General features: G+C 30.9%; 2 protein-coding genes, 1 long non-coding RNA gene and 1 pseudogene across 6 annotated transcripts; all 4 read right to left on the bottom strand.

Annotated features, from left to right (window-relative positions):
- Positions 1-1,845: 1,845 nt before the first annotated feature.
- LOC105975292 (uncharacterized) lies at positions 1,846-3,953 on the bottom strand. 3 transcript variants are annotated; one of them, XR_016030441.1, is made up of 4 exons: positions 3,789-3,953; positions 3,431-3,535; positions 3,252-3,306; positions 1,846-2,103 (listed from the first exon to the last, which is right to left on the bottom strand). It is a non-coding gene; the product is annotated as an uncharacterized LOC105975292 (long non-coding RNA). The 3 variants fall into 3 exon arrangements; XR_016030442.1 differs by having other exon boundaries at positions 3,804-3,943; XR_001174363.2 differs by lacking the exon at positions 3,789-3,953 and having other exon boundaries at positions 3,431-3,571.
- A 1,594-nt stretch (positions 3,954-5,547) lies between these two features.
- Positions 5,548-9,153, bottom strand: LOC105975172 (nezukol synthase KSL3-like; annotated as a pseudogene). Its single transcript, XR_016030443.1, has 12 exons — positions 8,586-9,153; positions 8,279-8,465; positions 7,969-8,169; positions 7,770-7,890; positions 7,597-7,694; positions 7,303-7,517; positions 7,100-7,209; positions 6,926-7,024; positions 6,623-6,838; positions 6,365-6,506; positions 6,014-6,265; positions 5,548-5,912 (listed from the first exon to the last, which is right to left on the bottom strand). The product of XR_016030443.1 is annotated as a nezukol synthase KSL3-like (transcript).
- Positions 9,154-15,700: 6,547 nt separating this feature from the next.
- Positions 15,701-17,495, bottom strand: LOC105975170 (syn-copalyl diphosphate synthase TPS3, chloroplastic-like). The gene is made up of 7 exons (XM_088815919.1): positions 17,311-17,495; positions 17,111-17,231; positions 16,907-17,019; positions 16,589-16,815; positions 16,292-16,503; positions 15,966-16,202; positions 15,701-15,917 (listed from the first exon to the last, which is right to left on the bottom strand). The coding sequence occupies exons 1-7, from the start codon at positions 17,375-17,377 to the stop codon at positions 15,788-15,790; spliced, it is 1,107 nt and encodes a 368-aa protein (XP_088672045.1). The 5' UTR covers positions 17,378-17,495; the 3' UTR covers positions 15,701-15,787.
- LOC148772551 (syn-copalyl diphosphate synthase TPS3, chloroplastic-like) lies at positions 17,432-19,313 on the bottom strand. Its single transcript, XM_088815926.1, has 6 exons — positions 19,184-19,313; positions 18,710-18,802; positions 18,412-18,479; positions 17,945-18,272; positions 17,663-17,849; positions 17,432-17,543 (listed from the first exon to the last, which is right to left on the bottom strand). The coding sequence occupies exons 1-6, from the start codon at positions 19,266-19,268 to the stop codon at positions 17,450-17,452; spliced, it is 855 nt and encodes a 284-aa protein (XP_088672052.1). The 5' UTR covers positions 19,269-19,313; the 3' UTR covers positions 17,432-17,449.
- Positions 19,314-22,021: the final 2,708 nt, after the last annotated feature.

The raw sequence follows: 22,021 nt of genomic DNA, 5'->3' as shown, positions 1-22,021 counted from the left end.
CAATTGTGCTCCACTTTCAATAAATGTGGCATATTACATAGATAATTGAACCCCCACTATATAATTTAATATAAAATTGGTTGGTATACTCAAATTACCGGGGACATATTTGTCTTAAATACATTCAGTTGTACTGCTGAACGAATAAGCTCAATTGTTGGAACTGAATCGGTAAGCGAATATCAGCTCCGTTCAGAGTTCCATGCCAAATGCGCTGAATTGTGAAACATCTGACCGAGTAAGAGATGGCTTCTGTTAAAAGGCCATTAAGAGCTCATTAAGCACTGTCAAACAAGGCCTTAGGTTAATTGATTTCTATAGGCATATAAATCAATAGATTCTTCGAAGCAAAGGACTGAATTATCGACAGAATTAAAAAACAAACAAGGCAGAAAATGGCAAATCTCGAATATTTTTTCACACTTTAGTCCTAACTTCATCATCGTGTCTTCTTATATTTATTTTTAATATATTCATTTATTTTATTGTTTTCAGGGGATATAGTTACACTACGGTACATAGACTTATTGCAATCCTACTCGAAACGCTTATGCACTAGATTGGGCTGGCGTAGACGTTAGCAATCAATTACTTGATCTAGTAAGTTAAGCCTCAAATCCCTACAAATACACACACACACACACACACACACACACACACACACTTGTATTCTGATATATATGACATGTGCAGTGGGGGGCATGGTTAAAGAAGCTAACCGGGGAAGGAGATGAAGAGATCGAACAAGTGGAGCTAATAGTCGGAACATTGAATATCTGTCGTGGGCATATTTCGTCTAAAGACGATATACTATCCCACGATGAATACACAACTCTCTCTCGACTCAGTAACAAAATCTGTCACCAGCTTGCAGAATTCACTTTACCGCCTTCTACTCTCAATTCATCGATTTGCCCCCTTGTACTTTGGCTCGATATCACTTTACCCCTTTCTACTCTCAATTGCATCGATTTGCCCCCCTGTACTTGAAAAATTGTCTCAATGTGGCCATCGCCGTTAGTTTTCAGACCCTTGACACTAACACCGTTTGATTTAAGTCTGAAAATTACTAAAATGTCACCCCTCCAGTTTAAATAATTATTAAAAAAATTAAAAAAATAAATAAATAAATAAATAAACAAAATAACAAAATAATAAAAGATTCAAGACAGCGAGAAGACATAGTCCACGACGCCAGCCACAAATTTTTTTTTATTTATAATTATTTAAATTGGGAGGGGTGGCTTTTTTGTAATTTTCAAACTTAGATCAAACGGTGTTAATGCTACAAGAAAATTTGGTTTTAGCGACACTATGCTATGGTCGCTGAAAGTTAAAAAAATGTCGCTAAAACATATAGTGACCAAATAAAAATGGTCACGATAGGGTAGGTACTAAAAGTACTCAGTGACGACGTATTTAATTGGACACTGAAACGTGCGTGTTTAGCGACTCTCCAATAATGGTCGCTAAACACGTAACAATTAGCGACCTCTTTTGACTCGCTAATTGAAAAATTTATGGTCATTATAATCTTGGCATGGTCGCTATAACTAGACATACAGTGACCATATTATTTTGGTTGGTAATTCATGTACATTAAGCAACCAAATAGTTGGTTGCAATAGCTTTTATTTGGTTGCCACAATTGTCATAATTAACATATTTTAGTGACCGTATATTCATCTCTAAGAATACTTTTATAGCAGTAAAATCGGCGGATGCAATAATTGTGTTATCTTCGCAAAACCTTGCCCTGTTTTATATGGAAAACAATTTAAATTAATTGCAAATCTTATATACAATAAAATTAAGCATTGTTTGCAAACTAAATAAAACCACATCTGCAAATTTACACTTCATCAACCAATCAAATGTCAGTTTCATATACAATCAATGATACTCAAATACCATAACATATCGAATCATTCTATGTAGTTCCAAACATATGTAACTTTGGATCCCAAACAAGTACAAATCTTGGATTGGCGAATGCTACTCTTGATTACGTCAAGCATGAAATGTGGTGAGGCGTCTTCAAGAGTTCAAAGTTGGACAAATCAAGTGGTTGGTGGTTCCCTCATCATTCAACAACTGAATAACCTGACAATGATTCAAGTACTCGTCATTATAATCACAGCCAACACATTTCAGATTCATGCCAATCGAGAAACACAGATAGGTTAAACAAAACATGTCCGAAAAGTAAAATGAAATATTTAGTAAATAGATACCTTGTTTACTTGTATACCTTTGCTCTTGTAAGACAGTAAGTATACCAAAAAATATTTCTAGCCCTAGGATCCCAAAACTGTGAATATTTGTTTCCACATCAGGAAGTGGAGGTGGTTCAGAATGCTCCGACTCAAATTTTGTATGATTGTTTGGCTTGGATACAATTTGTGATATACGAAAGTAAAAATTTCAAAACACTTCGAAGCATGACGATACCTTTATACAAAACATGTATCCGAGCACAAAAACTGTATACCTAAACAGTCAGGTGAAATCCAATCTACAAAATAACTAAAAACTAACATTTCAACCATATTGTACTCTCAACAATCAGGCCCATATAATTACATATTGATTGTTGAACCATCATCTACCAAAAGCATACATGTAACAAAATCCTTCTGAAATTAGCAACTCCAATGTCCAAATACAACTGCCACAACAATGAGCAATAGAATGCAGGTGATAATACAAGAATTCACAGCTGACTGTTTATCAAAATAAGCAACAACTCTAGGAAGAATAGAAAAGGTGAACATTTTCTATGGCTTATTTCCTTCTTCTCCCTTTTTTTTCATTTTGGCATAACTCAGAGAACATAAAGAAAAGCCATAAGTAATCAAACAAATAATACGTCTGTCTATACATGAATCAATTTGACAAAGCCAACATAGGCATAGGCAACCAATTTTATAACATATATATCCTAAGCAAAGGATACTATATTGTTGGTCCAAGCCTATATCAGAAGATGAGTTCTCAATTTTGTGTTGAGTCAGACATGTAGTAAAAACAGGATGAATGAATAATAAAGGAAGAAATTTAGATGCTATCATTGACAAAAAATAGATAAAAAAAAAAAAAAAAAAAAAAAAGAACTTACACCACGTATGTCCAAAGACAGACGAATTATCAGTTTTGTTCGTTCACTGAAGATATACAATGAGTTGAGTATAACAAATTCAAAGTAATCAAAGGCAAATAGGCATAAATATGACAAAGAAATTGAGATATACCTTTGGAGTTTGCTGCAAGTGAACTTAGCCCCAAACTCCAGTGAAAAGAGTCAAACTGTTTTATATGCAATTAAAATCAAGTTGCAAACAACAAATTAATAATCAAAGCACATATGATTAAGTAAAGAGAAGATTACGGTAAATTAAGTAGATAAGATGGTCGAAGGCTAGAATTGTACCATTTGATGCATGTTTGTGTACCGTACCAATTGGGCCTTATCAACCCTCGCATTGGTTGAACCCCACTGAAACCGCCGGCTATGTAGTAGAAATTTCCTCAAATACTAAATACAAAAACTAGAAAAAGGATTATATAAAAGACCTCTAGGAAAATAAAGTCAGATAATAACACAAATTTATTAGGTCTGCCAATGTTTTGACAAAACATCAATACACCATTGGATTTTAGTCCAACAACAGTAATATTGAATTATCCTCACAGCCCACAAATTCTATACAATACGTCATATTTGACACCAAAAATTCGAGAAATGGGTACAAATATAGAAGTATTACGAATTGGGGATTTTAGAGAACCTGATAAATTCATACGTGAATGGGTTACAGATATCGCAAAAGGCGACACAAGAACACCAATTACTGTGCAAGTGAGCGCCTGAGATGATGCCGATTTGAGGACGTGAGGGTGAGAGATGGGATTTTTGGGGATTTCGCTGGGAATTATTCAAGGTGGAAGTTTACCTACACCCGGTGATAAACACCGGGTGGGTCTTCTGCTGCCACGTGTCACTTTTTTGTATTTTATAATACATTCCCCGCTAGGGTTTACCTTGAGGGCTTTTAGAAAAATTAAAAAAAGGGACACGTGGCAGCAGAAGACCACCCGGTGTTTTTCACCGGGTGTAGGATCGAGGGAGCCGAAGTTTACGGAGTCTCAAACTTCTTATATATATATATATGTCTAATACAAATTATAAGATAATTAATAGTTAATTTATTTAATATATCAGACTTATATCTTCTTATTCATAATTTTTCTAAGTTAATTTTTTTTATCATTAATTTTCTATTGATTTAACTCAAAAAGGTTAATTAAATATTTTTCCAATATATTTTTAAAAGAAATTGTCGCCACGGTTCATTCAACTATTATAAGTATATCTAGAGCAACCATGTAAAATATGGTTGCAAGTGAGATATGATTAGCAGCAAAATTGGTCGGTTACTAATAACTCCTTTGTTGTCTTTTAGCAACAACGTAACATATTCTATTAAATTGGTCACTGTAGATATTAATTTTTAGTGACCATGATATAATGTCGCTATAGATACAATCTTTGGTCGTTACAGTACCACCTGGGGCGCTTCAAATTATAGCGACCATTTATAGCTACCGACTACTGGTTTGTCGCAAAAATATTTAAATAATTTGCATTTTGCAACCACATTAACATTGGTGGTTAAATGGATATTTTAAGCAACCATTTTACTTTCGTCACTGAGAATTTGGTTGCAGAAACCAACTTTTCTTGTAGTATAAATGTCTGAAAACTAAAGGCGAGTGCCACATTGAAACAATTTTTCAAGTACAGGGGGGCAAATCGATGCAATTGAGAGTAGAAGGGGGTAAAGTGATATCGGGCCAAAGTAGAAGGGGGCAAATCGATGAATTGAGAGTAGAAGGGGGTAAAGTGATATCGGACCAAAGTACAAGGGGCAAATCGATGAAATTGAGAGTACAAGGGGTAAAGTGATATCCAGCTAAAAAAAACCCCTCTTGTTTCGATAATTACATCTACCTCCTCAACTATGATTTTTTCTTACACCTCCACCCTTATGGTGTCAAATTCAACATAATAGTTTGTACTCGTTTTGTGTAAAAATATAGTTTTTGATGCATCACAATCTAATATATACAAGCCAAAAAACACATTTTGATCATTTTGCTTCAAAATGTAGAGTTCGAATGGGATAAAACGGGTACAAAAGTAATAATATTCCATATAATCTCGAAGATTCCACTAAATTTGAGAAATTGAGGGGTGGTTGTAATTATCCAAACAAGAGGGGGTTTTCGTAATTTGACCATACCTCAGGGGTGGTTGTAATTAACCCTAAAAAAAGGAATAGAAGCCAAATTGCAATTTATACAAAATTTCTCTAACTTACAGTAGGGACTTGATTGCAATGATCAATACATTAACCTAGCTATTTGAGTGGAGTTACTTGTAGCTGTATGCATTCATTTCATGCAATATGTTTTCTTATAATTATCAACATCCTTTTTACGAGTATGGATTTTGAAACGACGAAAACGAAAAAAAACAAGAAAGGGAAAAATAAAATAAAATCATTCATATCCTCAAATTTTGTTCAAACATTAATATCGAAAAAAATAGGTACAGCTCAAAGGGGCTCGGAAATCAAGCCATTAATATCGTTAGCGATGTCGATAGGGGACGAGTATTCGTCTCCACCTTGGTGGGAGTATAAGCAATGAGCAATCTTGCATGTCTTCCAAAATAATTCTTTACATTCTCTTGGAACAATACTTCCTTTTCTTTTATAAACCATTTGCAGCACTTTTCTCCGATTGTACTCGATAATTTCTTCGATTTTCAAAATCGCATCCTCTTCTGAAATGCCTCCGTTAACTGTTTGCACATTCACACTGTTTAGCGCCCCTTCTTCGTGTTCCTTCTGCCAAATAATATTTGATATGTTATTGTTAATTATAGCACATCTCATGTTTATCGTGTTGATTAAATAATTTTTTTTTTTTTGTGTGTGTGTGTGTGTACCTTAAAAGTCTTGAGATCGTTGAGAAGTCGGCAAACGAGAGAAGAATGCTGGCACAAACTAGTGTACTCTGTCGACGTAAAAATGTCCTCTGATATTCTAATTCCTAGAAAATGCATCGAAGTGAAAACACATGGTTTGCAGCCGACGCTTTTCCATGCAAAAGACAAGTAATCGTCTAGGGTTGATACGCTATCAATATTCTGATTCCACGAATCCCTTTCTCTCGCAAAACTCGTTAGTAGCTCGAGCCACTGCGCTAGGCAAGAAAACGAGAATCGTGAAATGAAAAATTGAAAATTTGAAATAAATTAAACCATATATATATGGCATCAAAGAAATATATAAATTACCATGCTGACTAGATCATGTTCAACATGATAGCCTTGCTCGTCGTAAGCCTTTCCTGCAACTTCATTCACTGTGTTGTACAGTGCCGTAAACAGAATTTCGACTTCTTGGGAGCAATAACTCGTTTCTCGATGCACTTTCCAACTATATATATATATATATATAATCCAAGAAAATGTATCATATATATGTATGCATGCATGGAATATATATACATATACTGAATATATAGTGAATATAGTAAGTTGTTCATCGCGTACTTGCTTACTAATCCGATAATAGAGAACGCTTCTTCTTTAGATCCGTAAATATCGAAAAAGTCATCGAAGCAAGTTATCAGAACAACAACTTGAGCATAAGATATTCGAGCGTGAGATAGTTCTGGACCAACGATAACCGCTGCAGTCAAAATGTAAGAAATTTGCAATATTTTCCTTCCTCGGGTTAATCGATCCAACCTACATTCAGCGTACCACCTTTTTTTTTCTCGATATGTTAGTTTATTAATTAATAAAATAAAAAAGAGCATCTTTTAATCTATTATATTGTAGTGATATCATTACCTCTCCATTTGTTGAAGTTCTTGTTGGTATCGAGATTGGGAGATTCTGAAATTTTGCACCGAAAACAGAAGAAAGTCGTCGTTATGAACTGTGGGGCACCTAAACAGAGAAAGAAAAACAGAGTAAAAATCATAAATTAGTGGCATATCGATTATAAATTCAAATTAATGTTGCCTGCACGCTGTTTTCAGAATTTGAAAATGCCGAGCATCGTATAGCTCAATGCTTCGTCTGATTCCAAATTGATCTAGTGTGCCGTAAAAGTTCTTCAAATCGTAATCCACCTTTGCGAATTTAAAAAAAAAAGAAAAAGAAAATTAATTGGTATTTATAAAAAAAAAAAAAAATAGTTTCGTAAACGTGTTCTTAAATATCACCTGCTTCTGTAATCGTTTGTCGAGAATGGTTTGGTTTAGCAACTGCTGCTTCAGAAATTGACTAGTCCATGCATGAATTTTGTTGAGTACGCCTTCGTCACATATTCTTGCCTGTGAAGCTCTGTAAAGCTCGAGCACTGTACTTACACCGCAACCGTATTGTATGCTAACCGTATCGAAGAAATGTTCTTGGTCAACAAATTCCGCAAATTCATCTGAATCACAACGAAAAAAATTAAATTTGATTCCTCACAGCATGTTAATGGACCAAATTTAGGGGAAAAAAGAAAAAACCTGACGAGACATCATATCCCTTGATTCGTAGAAGTCGAAATGCCATTGCACGACAAGTTATGTCGGAAAAAATCTCGTCTTCCTTCTTCAACCAATGCCTATTAGTCGTAACAAACTCACCGTGAGCAGTTGCAATTGTATGCATATAAACAATTTGGAAAATTAAATCTCACCCGTATATTTCATCAAGAATGTTGCGTAGCTCAAATTCAAAATACCGATTTATACCCAATTTTTCGAGGGTATCAACCACACAAAGACGGGCGTATATATTCATCGGGTAAATAGTAGGCACTGAAAATGAACGTACAATATCTATAGATCAATACATGTCATGAAAAATATAATATATATATAAAGAATTTAATTTACCCCATCCACTGCAGTTAGCATTAAGAACCGAGATCAAGTACTCGAAGCATTTATCGTCACGGCAGTGAATCAAAGCAGCTGCAGTAGTAGCTGGTGAGTTGAACAAAACCATTACTCTTTTGATGTTCCGATATTACCCCCTTCCAATTGCACGCTTTACCGAGTCCTTCCATCGCATATACTTGGACGTTTTGCTTTCGTCTAACGAAATAATCGATCAATTAATTATTAACTCGATGTCCAAATCATTATGCAAATTGAATTAAAATGAAACCATTATATGCAAATTATATCAAAATGAGAAACTAACCGAATATCGGAATCTTGAACGTGAAGCGATGAATCAACAACATGTGAAGTGAGGGTCGAGGGCAGAGTTAAATCAAGCTCTTTAGCATAATTTACCATCCAAGGGAATATAATATCGAATCCAACGGGCGAAAACTGATCGTTATTGTTAGCTGCCGCCCAACCGTTGGATGCAATGAAATCCATGCCTATAATTAAATTATAATCAAACAAATAAATTATCATTATCAAGCAAGTTAAAAGAAAGAAAAAAAAAGGTTTATTCATTTTCTCGACACTAGAATAACAAAATCAAGGTAGTTAATTACCATTTTGTACTAGTCGTTGGCCAACACCCCATTTGGTAAGAGCGAGCACACACGCCAAGGTGCAAGAGAGACGATCTTTAACGAGAAACGGGTGATCCGGATCCAAACCCCACGACCCGTCTGAATTCTGGTTTTCCATTATCCAATCCAAGCACTTCGGGAAAAAGGGCCGATCACCGTTGCCGCCGCCGAGGCCGGAATAGTATTCCGTCGCCGGCACCATTGCCACCCATGCAGTGTCGTATGCCGACGGAGATATCTCGACCTTGTCATTTGTTATCCTCTCTCTGATTTTCTCGATCAAGTTTCGATTATTGGCCGGTGTATTAACATCGAGTGCGCCGCATTTGGTGATAAAGATTCTTCCGCCGGAGAAGGAATATGCTGGAAGTTTATGTAACAACTTATTAGCTCCTACTAAAGTAAGCATAGTCACAAGATGATGAACTAATTATTCTTTCCCTTCACCAAAATATGAATTATTCTCAGCTCAACCAATTTCCATACGGGCGACCAATCAGATTAAAATGCAATGAAATATTTGAATCTTTGTCGTTATTACTTACTATTATTCGATTCCACGTATTTGAAACAAAACAAAAAAAAAAAAAAAAAATGCATACATGATACATTATATTATATTGATCTGAAATATTGACAGTATTATTGACGAATTAAATGCAATAAATATTTAAAAATCTTTGTCGATTTAGTATGAATTAGTTTTCAATTCAACGTCTTCGGCGAACTAATATTTATTAAACTAAAAACACGACAAACTTTGTGAGCTGGAGTACTGGAAATTGGAATCAATATTGTTGCACAGTATTTATTAATAGACAGATCAATCAGTACTAATAATTAAACCTGATATATTATGTTTCATACAAGATTCGTGATCTGAAATACCAATATTCTATAGGATTTTGAAAATTATAATATAATATTTCACGGAGTTCGTAGGCAGTGGTGAGCGGCTGAGGGCGGTGGTGGTTTTTTCAGAGTGAGAGTTTGTATAATAAATATATATATATATATTTTATTTTAGGAATTAATTTTGATTTTTATCTAAAATTTGGAAAAGATATACTTGTGATAGAGATTTGAAGTATTTAATTTAACTTAATTAAGAATATTTTTATCTCAATAAATATAATTAATTTATTAAAACATAAAATTTTAACTTACATATATGTGCACATAAATTATAGTGTAAATAGCATTAAACCACCTGAACTTTTTAAGTTTTTGCGGATCACCACCTGGACAATTTTTTTTTTTTGCACGAGTTCATCTGTACTCAATTAATTGTGCTACTTTGCCTTCTTTTGCCCGTTTCCATGTCAAAATGACCGGTTATGAACCCATGTGCACTGCACGTGCGAAATCCAAGGCTATTTTTGTCTTTTTCATTTAACAATCCTTAATACCTTTAATTTTCTCTCTATTTCTCTCTTATCTCCATTATTTTCCCTCTTCAATTAGCTAGAAACAGTGTTATTTTCTTTATGTGAAGATGGGTGATTGTTAAGGATGAAGCAGTCGGTGAAGTTCATCAAAGTCAGGACAATCGGAGTGTCGAAAGAGGTGCAAAACAGAGCAGCCACCATTCTTGAAATCATTTCCCTTGTCTGCTGCAAAAGTGATGATAAGAAACTCGAGAATTTATTCGAATACAGCCATAATCCAATGGCCGAAGGTGGAAGAAACTCAGCGAAGCTATCAAGAACAACAAACTCTTTCACGTCGCCAAATTTCCGAACCTGCACCGCAATTTCTCCAAAGACTACACCAAAACATATCCCGGTAATTACTTACATACATATATATTTTCCTCGTATTTATTAAGAAAATACCGATGCTTATACGAGTTTTTCAACAGCTTTTGCGTGGATGAAATGCAATGAGAGCGAACTTTGATTGGTCATTTGCTGTAGATTCTCTAAAAAATCTTGATTCCATTGTTGTAATTGATGCATCCCCATCTCCGTTCTGATAAGCTCCCACATTTAAAGGACGACATTGTGGGTTGGCATTTGGGATTGTAGAGAGAGAAAGAGCGGAATTAAGGAAGATGAAACTCGAAAGGGACGATTTTTACAGGTGTTCTTTTTTCCGGCAACGTAATTTGAAATGCTCGAAAATGCAAATATTTTGTGAATGAGGGAATTCATTTCTTTCTAATTGAAGAATAAAAATATTGGAGATAAGAGAAAAATGGAGAGAAAATTAAAGGAATTATGGATTTTTAAATGGAAAAGACAAAAATAACATTGGATTTCGCATGTGCAAAGCACATGGTTCATAACCGGTCATTTTGACCTGGAAACGGGCAAAAGAGGGCAAAGGGGCACAATTAATTGAGTACAGGTGAACTCCTGCAAAAAAAAAATTGTTCAGGTAGTGATCCGCAAAAACTTAAAAAGTTCAGGTGGTTTAATGCTATTTACCCTAAATTATAATATACTTGCTTTTCCCCTAATATTATTTCGAAAATAAAAATAAATAAATCAATTTAATACATAATAAAAAAATATAATACATTATTGAAATTCGAAATCCCACACTATTTTTACCAAATCATGCACATAATTAAAATTCCCTATCTACAATCTTTTTTCTCCTTTTCCATCCTTCTTTTTTCTCCCTAATTTTTTCACAAAATCGTACACTAAAAATATCTCTAGCATTCCAAGTTCGAATTTGACAAAAATCTTCACATGTTCAAACTAAAATAAATTTGGAATTTAAGGAAAAAATTCGAATCGATATGAATTTGAATAATTAAAAAAGCTTAATGAAATTGAATAAATATTAAATAAAACGGAACTCATTTTTTATGATTATTCACGTAAAAATTATTGAATTTTGAGTGACTTGGGTAAAATCATTTTAGAGAGAATTTTAAGAGAGAGAGAGAGAGATTTTTTTTTAATTTATGTGTGGGATTTAGTAAATTTCCGTGTGGGATTTAGCACGCCCAATACATTAACATAGTAAAATTTAATAATGTAGTATTATTTATATTTTATATAACATTAGTTTTTTTTTTTTATTCTTATATATTAAGAATTACGATCCTGATATATAGATTAAGATTTTAACAAATCGAATTTTTATTTTTATCTCGGAGATTGATAATTGTTGAAAATTAGTAGAGAAAAAATAAATATCATTAGGATTTTTTTAGGGTTGATCAACGTTTCTTTCTTTTATATATAAGATAAGATATAAAACCTATAACAAATTGCCTAATCAATTTAACAAATATAGAGCTGCCAAATTTGGTGGTTCGTTTTATTATATTTTTATTATTATACACAATTAACTTAATTTGCATATAGTGTTCTAAAAATCGATCGAGGCGGTTGATTAATCTGTATTCGAAGCGGAGACGGTTCAAATCTTTACGATTTTAGTATAAATGTTTGAAAATTTGTGTTTTCGCTTTTGAGGTGGTATTAACGGTTTGAGGCAGTCAAACCTTGAAGGAGAATCAAACTTCGGTGATAAAAATCATTTTTTTTAATTCAAAATAAAAGTTGTGATTTTAATAAAAAAAAAATGAGTTTATGATTTATTTTGTTTATATGAACGATTATTGTTAGAGCAACTCCAATGGAAAATACCAAAATTGAATTATCAAATATTCATTGAGTTAAATGCAAAAACCCCCCCTGTGTTAATCCTAAAGACCAAAAACCCCCCTGGGATAAAAAAAGTGACAAAAACCCCCCTAATAAGTGTTCAAACATGCACACTCGACCCATTTTATTTTTATTCGTTGACTGTTCGTGAAAAGACAAATACACCCTCAAATAAATCTGTCCAACATCTAAAATTTTATGACCCAAATGAAGTTTATAAAATTTTCAATTCAGTCCCTAATAGTTTCAATTAAGCCATCTTCCCCAAATGAAAAAAACACACAGACACACAAATACACACACTTTGATTTTAATTTCTCTGCGCACCTCACCCCACCCCACCACTGCCGTCGCCGGCTCCGTTCATGGACCGAAACCCCTCTCCGGCAACCAACCAAGCAGCCACATCACCGTACGGATGCATCCACGTATCATCTTCTCCGGCAATTTCTCCCCTCCGGCATGGATCCCATTGCCTTCAACAAGCATTTAACACAGTACTCTGCTCCGCACACTACGCACCCCTCTTTCCCCATATAATTCCTTTACCTCGATTTCGCACCTACTGCACCTTCTGCTTTTAATCCCACGTTTTATGTGCTTCGTTTCGGTTTTAACCTCATCGGAGCGAGGGGAATTGCCGGGATCGGAAGTGGCAGATCGGAAGCGGCACCGCCGTCGTCGGAGGCGATGGGCGGCGCTCAAGGGTTTGTTGTAGTTGTCGGAGGTGGTGGTGGTGTCGGAACTGGAGGCGGATTTGGACGAGGCAGGGTTTCTGGGGGAGAGGGAGGGTGGGTGTTTGGGGAAGGTGGTGAATTTTGGTTTGGGGAAGGTGGAATTTAACGGCGGCGGGTTGTAAAATGGGGGAGGGCCGGCGTAATCGACGGAAATGGAGTAATCGAGCTGGTCGTCGTCCGGCAGAGGGGCGCCTTCCGACAGCATTTTTCTCAGCAGCTCCGCCCAGAGATTGGGCGTCGCCAGTTCCTGCTCCGGCGGCTCCGCCGCCATCGCCATTTAGTGTGTGTTTAGTGCGTGAAAATTGTGGTGTTTGAAACGTGAGGGGTTTGTTATGACTGTAGAATCAGAGGGGTAAATTGGTCTTTTCACGCACAAAATGTATAAAAAACGCATAAGTAGTCGCACACCCGGTGAGTGAATGACACGCACCAAGATTAGGGGGGTGCATGGCTTTGACTATTGATTACAGGGGGATTTTTGTCACTTTTTTTATCCCGGGGGGTTTTTTGGTCTTTAGGATTAACACAGGGGGGGTTTTTGCATTTAACTCAATATTCATTTGATATTTGAGATAATATTTAAATATTAATTAAAAATATATATGGTTCAAAATCCACCCAATGTAAATAACCAGGTGTACGTAGCATGAGCATCTAACACTGTACCCCGGGCGTACTATTTTCCAAGTATTTCATCACGTACTTGTGTTAATCTTGCTTACTTTTTTCCTTCTTTAGGATGTGAGACAAGCGAGCACAGTCGAGTACAACACTACTGTTTGTAGTACTGGTAGAAGTAGTAGTAGTAGTACTAATAATAATAATAATAATAATAATAATAATAATAATAATAATAATAATAATAATAATAATAATAATAATAATAATAATAATAATAATAATAATAATAATAATAATAATAATAATAATAATAATAATAATAATAATAATAATAATAATAATAATAATAATAATAATAATAATAATAATAATAATAATAATAATAATAATAATAATAATAATAATAATAATAATAATAATAATAATAATAATAATAATAATAATAATAATAATAATAATAATAATAATAATAATAATAATAATAATAATAATAATAATAATAATAATAATAATAATAATAATAATAATAATAATAATAATAATAATAATAATAATAATAATAATAATAATAATAATAATAATAATAATAATAATAATAATAATAATAATAATAATAATAATAATAATAATAATAATAATAATAATAATAATAATAATAATAATAATAATAATAATAATAATAATAATAATAATAATAATAATAATAATAATAATAATAATAATAATAATAATAATAATAATAATAATAATAATAATAATAATAATAATAATAATAATAATAATAATAATAATAATAATAATAATAATAATAATAATAATAATAATAATAATAATAATAATAATAATAATAATAATAATAATAATAATAATAATAATAATAATAATAATAATAATAATAATAATAATAATAATAATAATAATAATAATAATAATAATAATAATAATAATAATAATAATAATAATAATAATAATAATAATAATAATAATAATAATAATAATAATAATAATAATAATAATAATAATAATAATAATAATAATAATAATAATAATAATAATAATAATAATAATAATAATAATAATAATAATAATAATAATAATAATAATAATAATAATAATAATAATAATAATAATAATAATAATAATAATAATAATAATAATAATAATAATAATAATAATAATAATAATAATAATAATAATAATAATAATAATAATAATAATAATAATAATAATAATAATAATAATAATAATAATAATAATAATAATAATAATAATAATAATAATAATAATAATAATAATAATAATAATAATAATAATAATAATAATAATAATAATAATAATAATAATAATAATAATAATAATAATAATAATAATAATAATAATAATAATAATAATAATAATAATAATAATAATAATAATAATAATAATAATAATAATAATAATAATAATAATAATAATAATAATAATAATAATAATAATAATAATAATAATAATAATAATAATAATAATAATAATAATAATAATAATAATAATAATAATAATAATAATAATAATAATAATAATAATAATAATAATAATAATAATAATAATAATAATAATAATAATAATAATAATAATAATAATAATAATAATAATAATAATAATAATAATAATAATAATAATAATAATAATAATAATAATAATAATAATAATAATAATAATAATAATAATAATAATAATAATAATAATAATAATAATAATAATAATAATAATAATAATAATAATAATAATAATAATAATAATAATAATAATAATAATAATAATAATAATAATAATAATAATAATAATAATAATAATAATAATAATAATAATAATAATAATAATAATAATAATAATAATAATAATAATAATAATAATAATAATAATAATAATAATAATAATAATAATAATAATAATAATAATAATAATAATAATAATAATAATAATAATAATAATAATAATAATAATAATAATAATAATAATAATAATAATAATAATAATAATAATAATAATAATAATAATAATAATAATAATAATAATAATAATAATAATAATAATAATAATAATAATAATAATAATAATATATCGACAGTACTTGGTAGAACTTCATGTATATATATTATGTACACACACACACGTGTGTGTGTGTGCGCGCGCGCGCGTATTTGTAGGGACTTAAGGTTTAACTTACAAGATCAAGTAATTGATTGCTAACGTCTACGCCAGCCCAATCTAGTGCATGCGTCGTGGATTCTTGAAGCGTTTCGAGTAGGATTGCAATAAGTCTATGTACCTTAGTGTAACTATATCCCCTGCAAACAATAAAATGAATATATTGAAAATAAATATCCGAGACTTGCCATTTTCTGCCTTGTTTGTTTTGTAATTCCGCTGATAATTCAGTCCTTTGCTCCGAAGAATCTTCGGTGGAATAATAGTGATTTGAAAGAATATTAGAGAGGATATTTGTTTTAACCCAAGCTATTCTTTCTCCGTATCTCTCTGTTTCAAATATACTTGAACTCGCAACGAAAAACGCAAGGAGCAGTTCCTTTTTGCTTACTCCAAATTCTTCAAGATTCGAATGTTCGTACCATCTGCGAAAATAAATTTAATAAATTAAAAGATATGCAGATCATATGTATAATAATTTTATAATTAAGTTTTATGTATAAATATTAAGTACTGCTGCATATGGTTCCATTCCATCTGATGCTGGGCTTGACATCTGTTGTAATCTAATTTCCCGAGCTCAAGGTATCGTTCTTCGTTGATTTCCGGCATCCTATACAATGACTTGCCAATCCATATATCATCTGCACTGTAATTTTCGATATAGAAACGAGTCTCGAGTCGAGGCAAGCTGGCATACCATGGAATTTCCAAACCACACTTTATCTGTTTTAAAGAATCATTATATATATATATCATCGGTTAATTTCGTAATTTACGTAAAATATACTAGTTATATATAGTTAATTACCTCACTAGGGAGATGTTTGGAGATTAACCATTTATCAAGAAGTTCATTTTTGTCTAGCTTTTGTTTTAGAAAATTGTATGAGAATTCTTTGGCTTCTTCAAGAATTGTTTCACCTGGGAATGATACTTGAGAAGCCCTATATAAATTAAATATCGGAGACGGTGACTCGAACCCTTGACCGACGTAGCATGTGAACTCGTCACCGTTCTTGAATGTTCTCAATGCATCTGTCACAACATTTTAATTTTCCATCCTAAGATTAAGATTCTTTTTTTTTTGTTTATTTATTTATTAATTTTTTAAAAAAAATTCACGTACTTGGGGTAATATTGTATCCATGCAACCTAAGAAGTCTGATACCCATTGATGTATCATCAATGTCACAAAATTCTGAATTTCTTGCACTAAAAACTCCCTTTTCTGTCCAATACCTGGAATATAATCCAATTTAAGACATGAGGCATAAATTCATGAATTAATATATTATATATTACCAATTTGAATATATTAGTATATGCATACCTATATACATGATCCAAACAACTCTTAATTTCTTGCTCAAAGAATCGCGAAATTCCAAGTCGTTCCAGTCGATCAACGGCCCAGAGTCGTGCGTATATGTCCACAGGGTACACCGTCGGAGCTGAGAATTAAAAGAATACATATAACATTTTTTTTCCACAAGCACAATTAATCGAAACATAATATTTATAAAAAGTTACCTCCTCCATTGAATTTTTTAACGACGTATTGAATAAAATCGATGCAATCTCGATCATTAGTCTCCATAATCGCGTAACAAGTTGCGGCAGGGGAAGTAATAAACGACCCCTTTGGTGTTTCCAGCTTTAGAATCTTCGGTCACTCTAATTTCCCGAGCGATTCCAAATTCCCGAGTCCTTCCAAGTTGTGTAATAGGCACGTCGGTACCTTATGCAGCAGTTCCTTAGGCACCCTTCGTCCAATAATACATTCATGTTAAATTTTCGACATTCACATTTATTAGGGGTCTATATATATATAATAATAATAATAATAATAAAAATAATTTTCATCTGCTGGTATAGAACTAACCTTTTCATCTTTCGATCTCGTACATCGAAAATATCTTGAATAACCGGAGCATCATACGGAATACCGTCAATGTTCAAATCTTTAGCTCGTTGAAGAAGCGCAGGAAACACAACTTCGAATCCACATGTCATGTGCTCCGGGCTCGCATCTCCAAGCTTACTTATATTCTCTTTAATAAATGATATTCCTAATAAATAAAAACAATATATATATTCAAGAAAGGAAATAATATTATGTATTTAGTGTTTATAAGGTTGTCGGAAAATTAGGTTAACTACATACCTCGATCACTCTTGTCACCATGAACATTCCAGTATCGCAATGCAACTACACATGCTAGTGTATTGAGTAACCGGTCGTACGCCAAGAAATAGTGTTCGTCACCCCAAGAACCGTCAGATAGTTGATTATTTGAAATCCATTCGATACTTGACGGAAATTGTGGAATATTCCGTCCTTGATCAAGATCTCTAATTAGGCCAACCCATGCAGTGTCATAGGGCGACACGCTTATTCGTCCATCGTCCATCGAACTCAAAATGTTTTTAATGTAGTCAATGGATTCGTATATTTCATGTGACTTATTGATCAAAGGAAGAGGCGCCATATCCTGTATTAATATCAAACATTTTATTGATATATATATATATATATATATATATATATATATATATATATATATATATATATATATATATATATATATATATATATATATATGTATATAATGTTGGTATATGTATACTAACCTTGTTAAGGGAACCATGTTCTAATAAGTGGTCATTTTGAAGATATACTTGAGGCAAGTTCATTCTACCTGCAACAATTTGGTTTAATTTATATACATCTCAAAACTATTTTTCGGTGTTTAAGAAATTAATACGTACATTTATTAAATAATTAAATCTGAAAAAAAATAAAAAAACGTGTGAAGTCACAACGTAAAATAAAGAGGTGCTTTAGAAACTTGTCACTAATGGAGTGTCACTAATTTTATTTAGTCAGAAAGAGCTATTAGTGTATTACTTTTAGATTACGTTTCGATACCTTTTCTGGCGTTAGGTATATTTCTTCGACGAACAAGGAACGACGACTCCATATTGGTTGTTGCATGCTCTTTACCTCCCATCTTCCACATCACTAGGAAAATTAAATAAATATTGTCGGTGAGAAATTTCTCTTTTCCTATCTTATAAAATCAACGAGTAAAAAAATGTTGTTGAAATTTTATATATTCAATTATAAAAGTTAAAAAATAATAATTAATAATAATAATAAAAGAATCAGCTAAATATGATCATATATGTTTCTAATATTGAATTGCAAAAAAAAAAAAAAAAAAAAAAATCGACATTTTTTTTTTCGTAAAATGAAAAAAAAAACCAAGGATTAACTTTCATAATTCTAATAAATACTTAACTATAAAAAAAATAGTTAAATATTTTTGTAATTAGACTAAACTCGAAATATAAACTTATATAATATTAACCGGATTTAATTAATCTATAGCGAAAAACTTACTGGTGCATCGTTCGGAGGCGTCCAATCTGCACCGTCCAAATGCATTAAAGAAATTTAGCTGAGGAGCTGATGAGAGACTATGCATTTTTATTTTCCTGTATTATTATAACTTATAAGCTATAAGTTACAAGTAGTACTTATGAGTCTTATGACTGGTTTGGGTGTAGTAGTATATATAGATGATAGAAAGAGATATCTTTTTTTTCCTGCATGCACTGGAAAAATAAATGACGTGGTTTCCTTAATTTATTTAAACGACGTCGTTTAATTAATTAATCGCAACAATAATATAATTTCATAAATTTCACAACCAAGCTGATTAAGTCGTTATTAGTATTGATGAGTCACACACTTAACGACAATAAGTAACAAGTTTAATTAATACATTGCGTTACAAATTGGTCGCCTGCCAATGTTAGAAACCCTACAAATTTCTTGATTTTCTTACATAATTATATTGGACTTTTAGCAGTAGGTGTGTTTTTTTTCCTTAAATGATTAAAAAAACAAACGTTAACACTGCTCTATATTTGGAAAGTGTAACAGTCAGTTACGTAAAGGAGTTTGGCGCAACCCTAAAAAACTTTTCAAACTTGATCGTGAAAAGTCCGTTTGCATGTGCATGTAAAAAGGAGTACGTGGGTCCCGCCATTATATTGTTTCTTTGTTTAGCGTGGAACTCAAAAATTTCTTTTGAATTTGAATGTGAATTTGAATTTAATTTTGTTTTAATTTGATTTACTAGCTAGCTATATCATCGTTTCTTTTTTACAAAAGAATCCACATATAAGTCGTGTACGAACAGTTCGACCTAAAAAACATTGAAATTTTAGTGTAGAAATATGTAAGTACAAGATTCATATTTTTATATACAAGAATAAATAAACAGTATAGACTAGCTGTAACCACATTAATATTTTCAATATTTTCAAGATTTAATGTATATGCCAAAATTACAGCATTATCGATGTTCAACGGTTTTTTTTCTCAAGAGGAAGTCAAATAATATGGATAAAGGGGATCAATATATATTAGTAATCCGTCGATGCAATATTTCGATGGCATACATTGATCGTAGCATCGAACAAACTTTCCTAAAACAAAAATTAGATCATGGGTTGGATGCTTAACGGGAATTAGTGGTTGATTATTATTCTATCTCACTAACTCATTATCTTAGTGTTCTCGTTTAAATTATGTAGATATATAGTGGACTCATTCTAAAGTCTATAAATACAATACCGGTCCACACGTTGTCAATATACTCAGTTTATTACTCCACAATGTAATCATCTAATTAAATCTAAATTAATTAAATACAAATATCATTATTAAGGACAAATGGTGAATATGCCAATGACAAGAGCACTTAATTAAAAGAGATACATCCAACTTTTTTGTCTTTCAAATAAATTCACTTTATTCAAACTTATTTGCAAATAAGGAAGATCCTTTTACATATACCAAAATTACCCCCAATTCATTAAAACTCAATTCAACTCCAATTTAGCCTAATTTCATCAATTAACAAATTTTAACCATAATTTCAATTTTGACCGCCACCACCGGAGACCGCCGGTCTCCGGCGTTGACTTTTTTCTTTTTTCTTTTTTTTTTTTTTCCGATAGGTCAACCGTCGTTGACCGCCGGGTCTCCGACGTTGACTTTTTTTTATTATAATTTTATTTTTTCTCAAAAAAATTATTTTAATTAATATTACTGTCTTGGCTACTAAATTACTGTCTCCAACAGTTATTTAACCGTCGGAGATAGTAATTTAACTATTAATGGACTCTTTTTTTTTTCTTCAAAAATAGTTTAATTAATATTACTGTCTTGGCTGCTAAATTACTGTCTCCAGCAGTTATTTAACTGTTGGAGAGTGTAATTTAAGTGTTAATTGAATTTTTTTATTCTTAATTTTTTTTTAATTAATATCATTGTCTTGGCTGCTAAATTACTGTCTTCAACAGTAATTTAACTGTCGGTGACAGTAATTTAACTGTCGGTGACAGTAATTTAACTGTTAATTGACTTTTGTTTTGAATTTTTTTTCTTAAAAAAAATTATTTTAATTAATATTACTGTCTTGGCTGCTAAATTACTGTCTCCAACCGTAATTTTACTGTCTAAACAGTAATATTAATAATATTACTGTTCGGGAAACTACTATTCATAATATTATTGTCCCAAACAGTAATATTATTGTCTGAGACAGTAATTTAGTAGTCAATACAGTAATATTAACTAAAATATTTTTTTCTAAGAAAAAAAAAGGTCAACGCCGGTTACCGGCCGGAAAAAAATTTTAGAAAAAAAAAAAAAAAAAAAAATCAACGCCGGAGTCTAGCCGGAAAAAAATTATTTTTTGAAAAAAAAAATATTTTTTCAAAAAATTATTATTTTGGGGGTTAATGTGATTTGTTTAAATCCGTGGTCAATGTGTAATATTAAGGAAGTTAGAGCATAATGGATGGAATTGATAAGAATTATATTATGGAGGGTATTTTGGACTAAAAACATGGGGTTGGGTTTATTTGAAAGACTAATTTTTTTGTGGACCAATGTGCATTTAAGTCCCCTATAATGGACTTTTTGCCATTTGCCCTTATTTTATTAGAAGATCTTGATTATGTTATAGTTTATTACATATCTAAGCTTGGTCACATGAGGTTTTAGTATGTACTAATATGTCACTAATTATAAGTGCAAACTACACTCACCACTCCTGAGGTAAACTTAAATTACGAAAAAGCCCCTTGTATTTGGATAATTAATCATACCCTTCAACTATGTATTGTCTTACAAAAAAAACACATTATTCAGTTGATAAATGTG

The sequence above is a fragment of the Erythranthe guttata genome, chromosome 1 (genome assembly GCF_056151865.1).
Source record: "Erythranthe guttata isolate IM_541 chromosome 1, IM_541, whole genome shotgun sequence".
Lineage (NCBI taxonomy): Eukaryota > Viridiplantae > Streptophyta > Magnoliopsida > Lamiales > Phrymaceae > Erythranthe > Erythranthe guttata.
The sequence above is the reverse complement of the archived record's forward strand: the minus strand, read 5'-3'. Positions and strand labels throughout refer to the sequence as shown.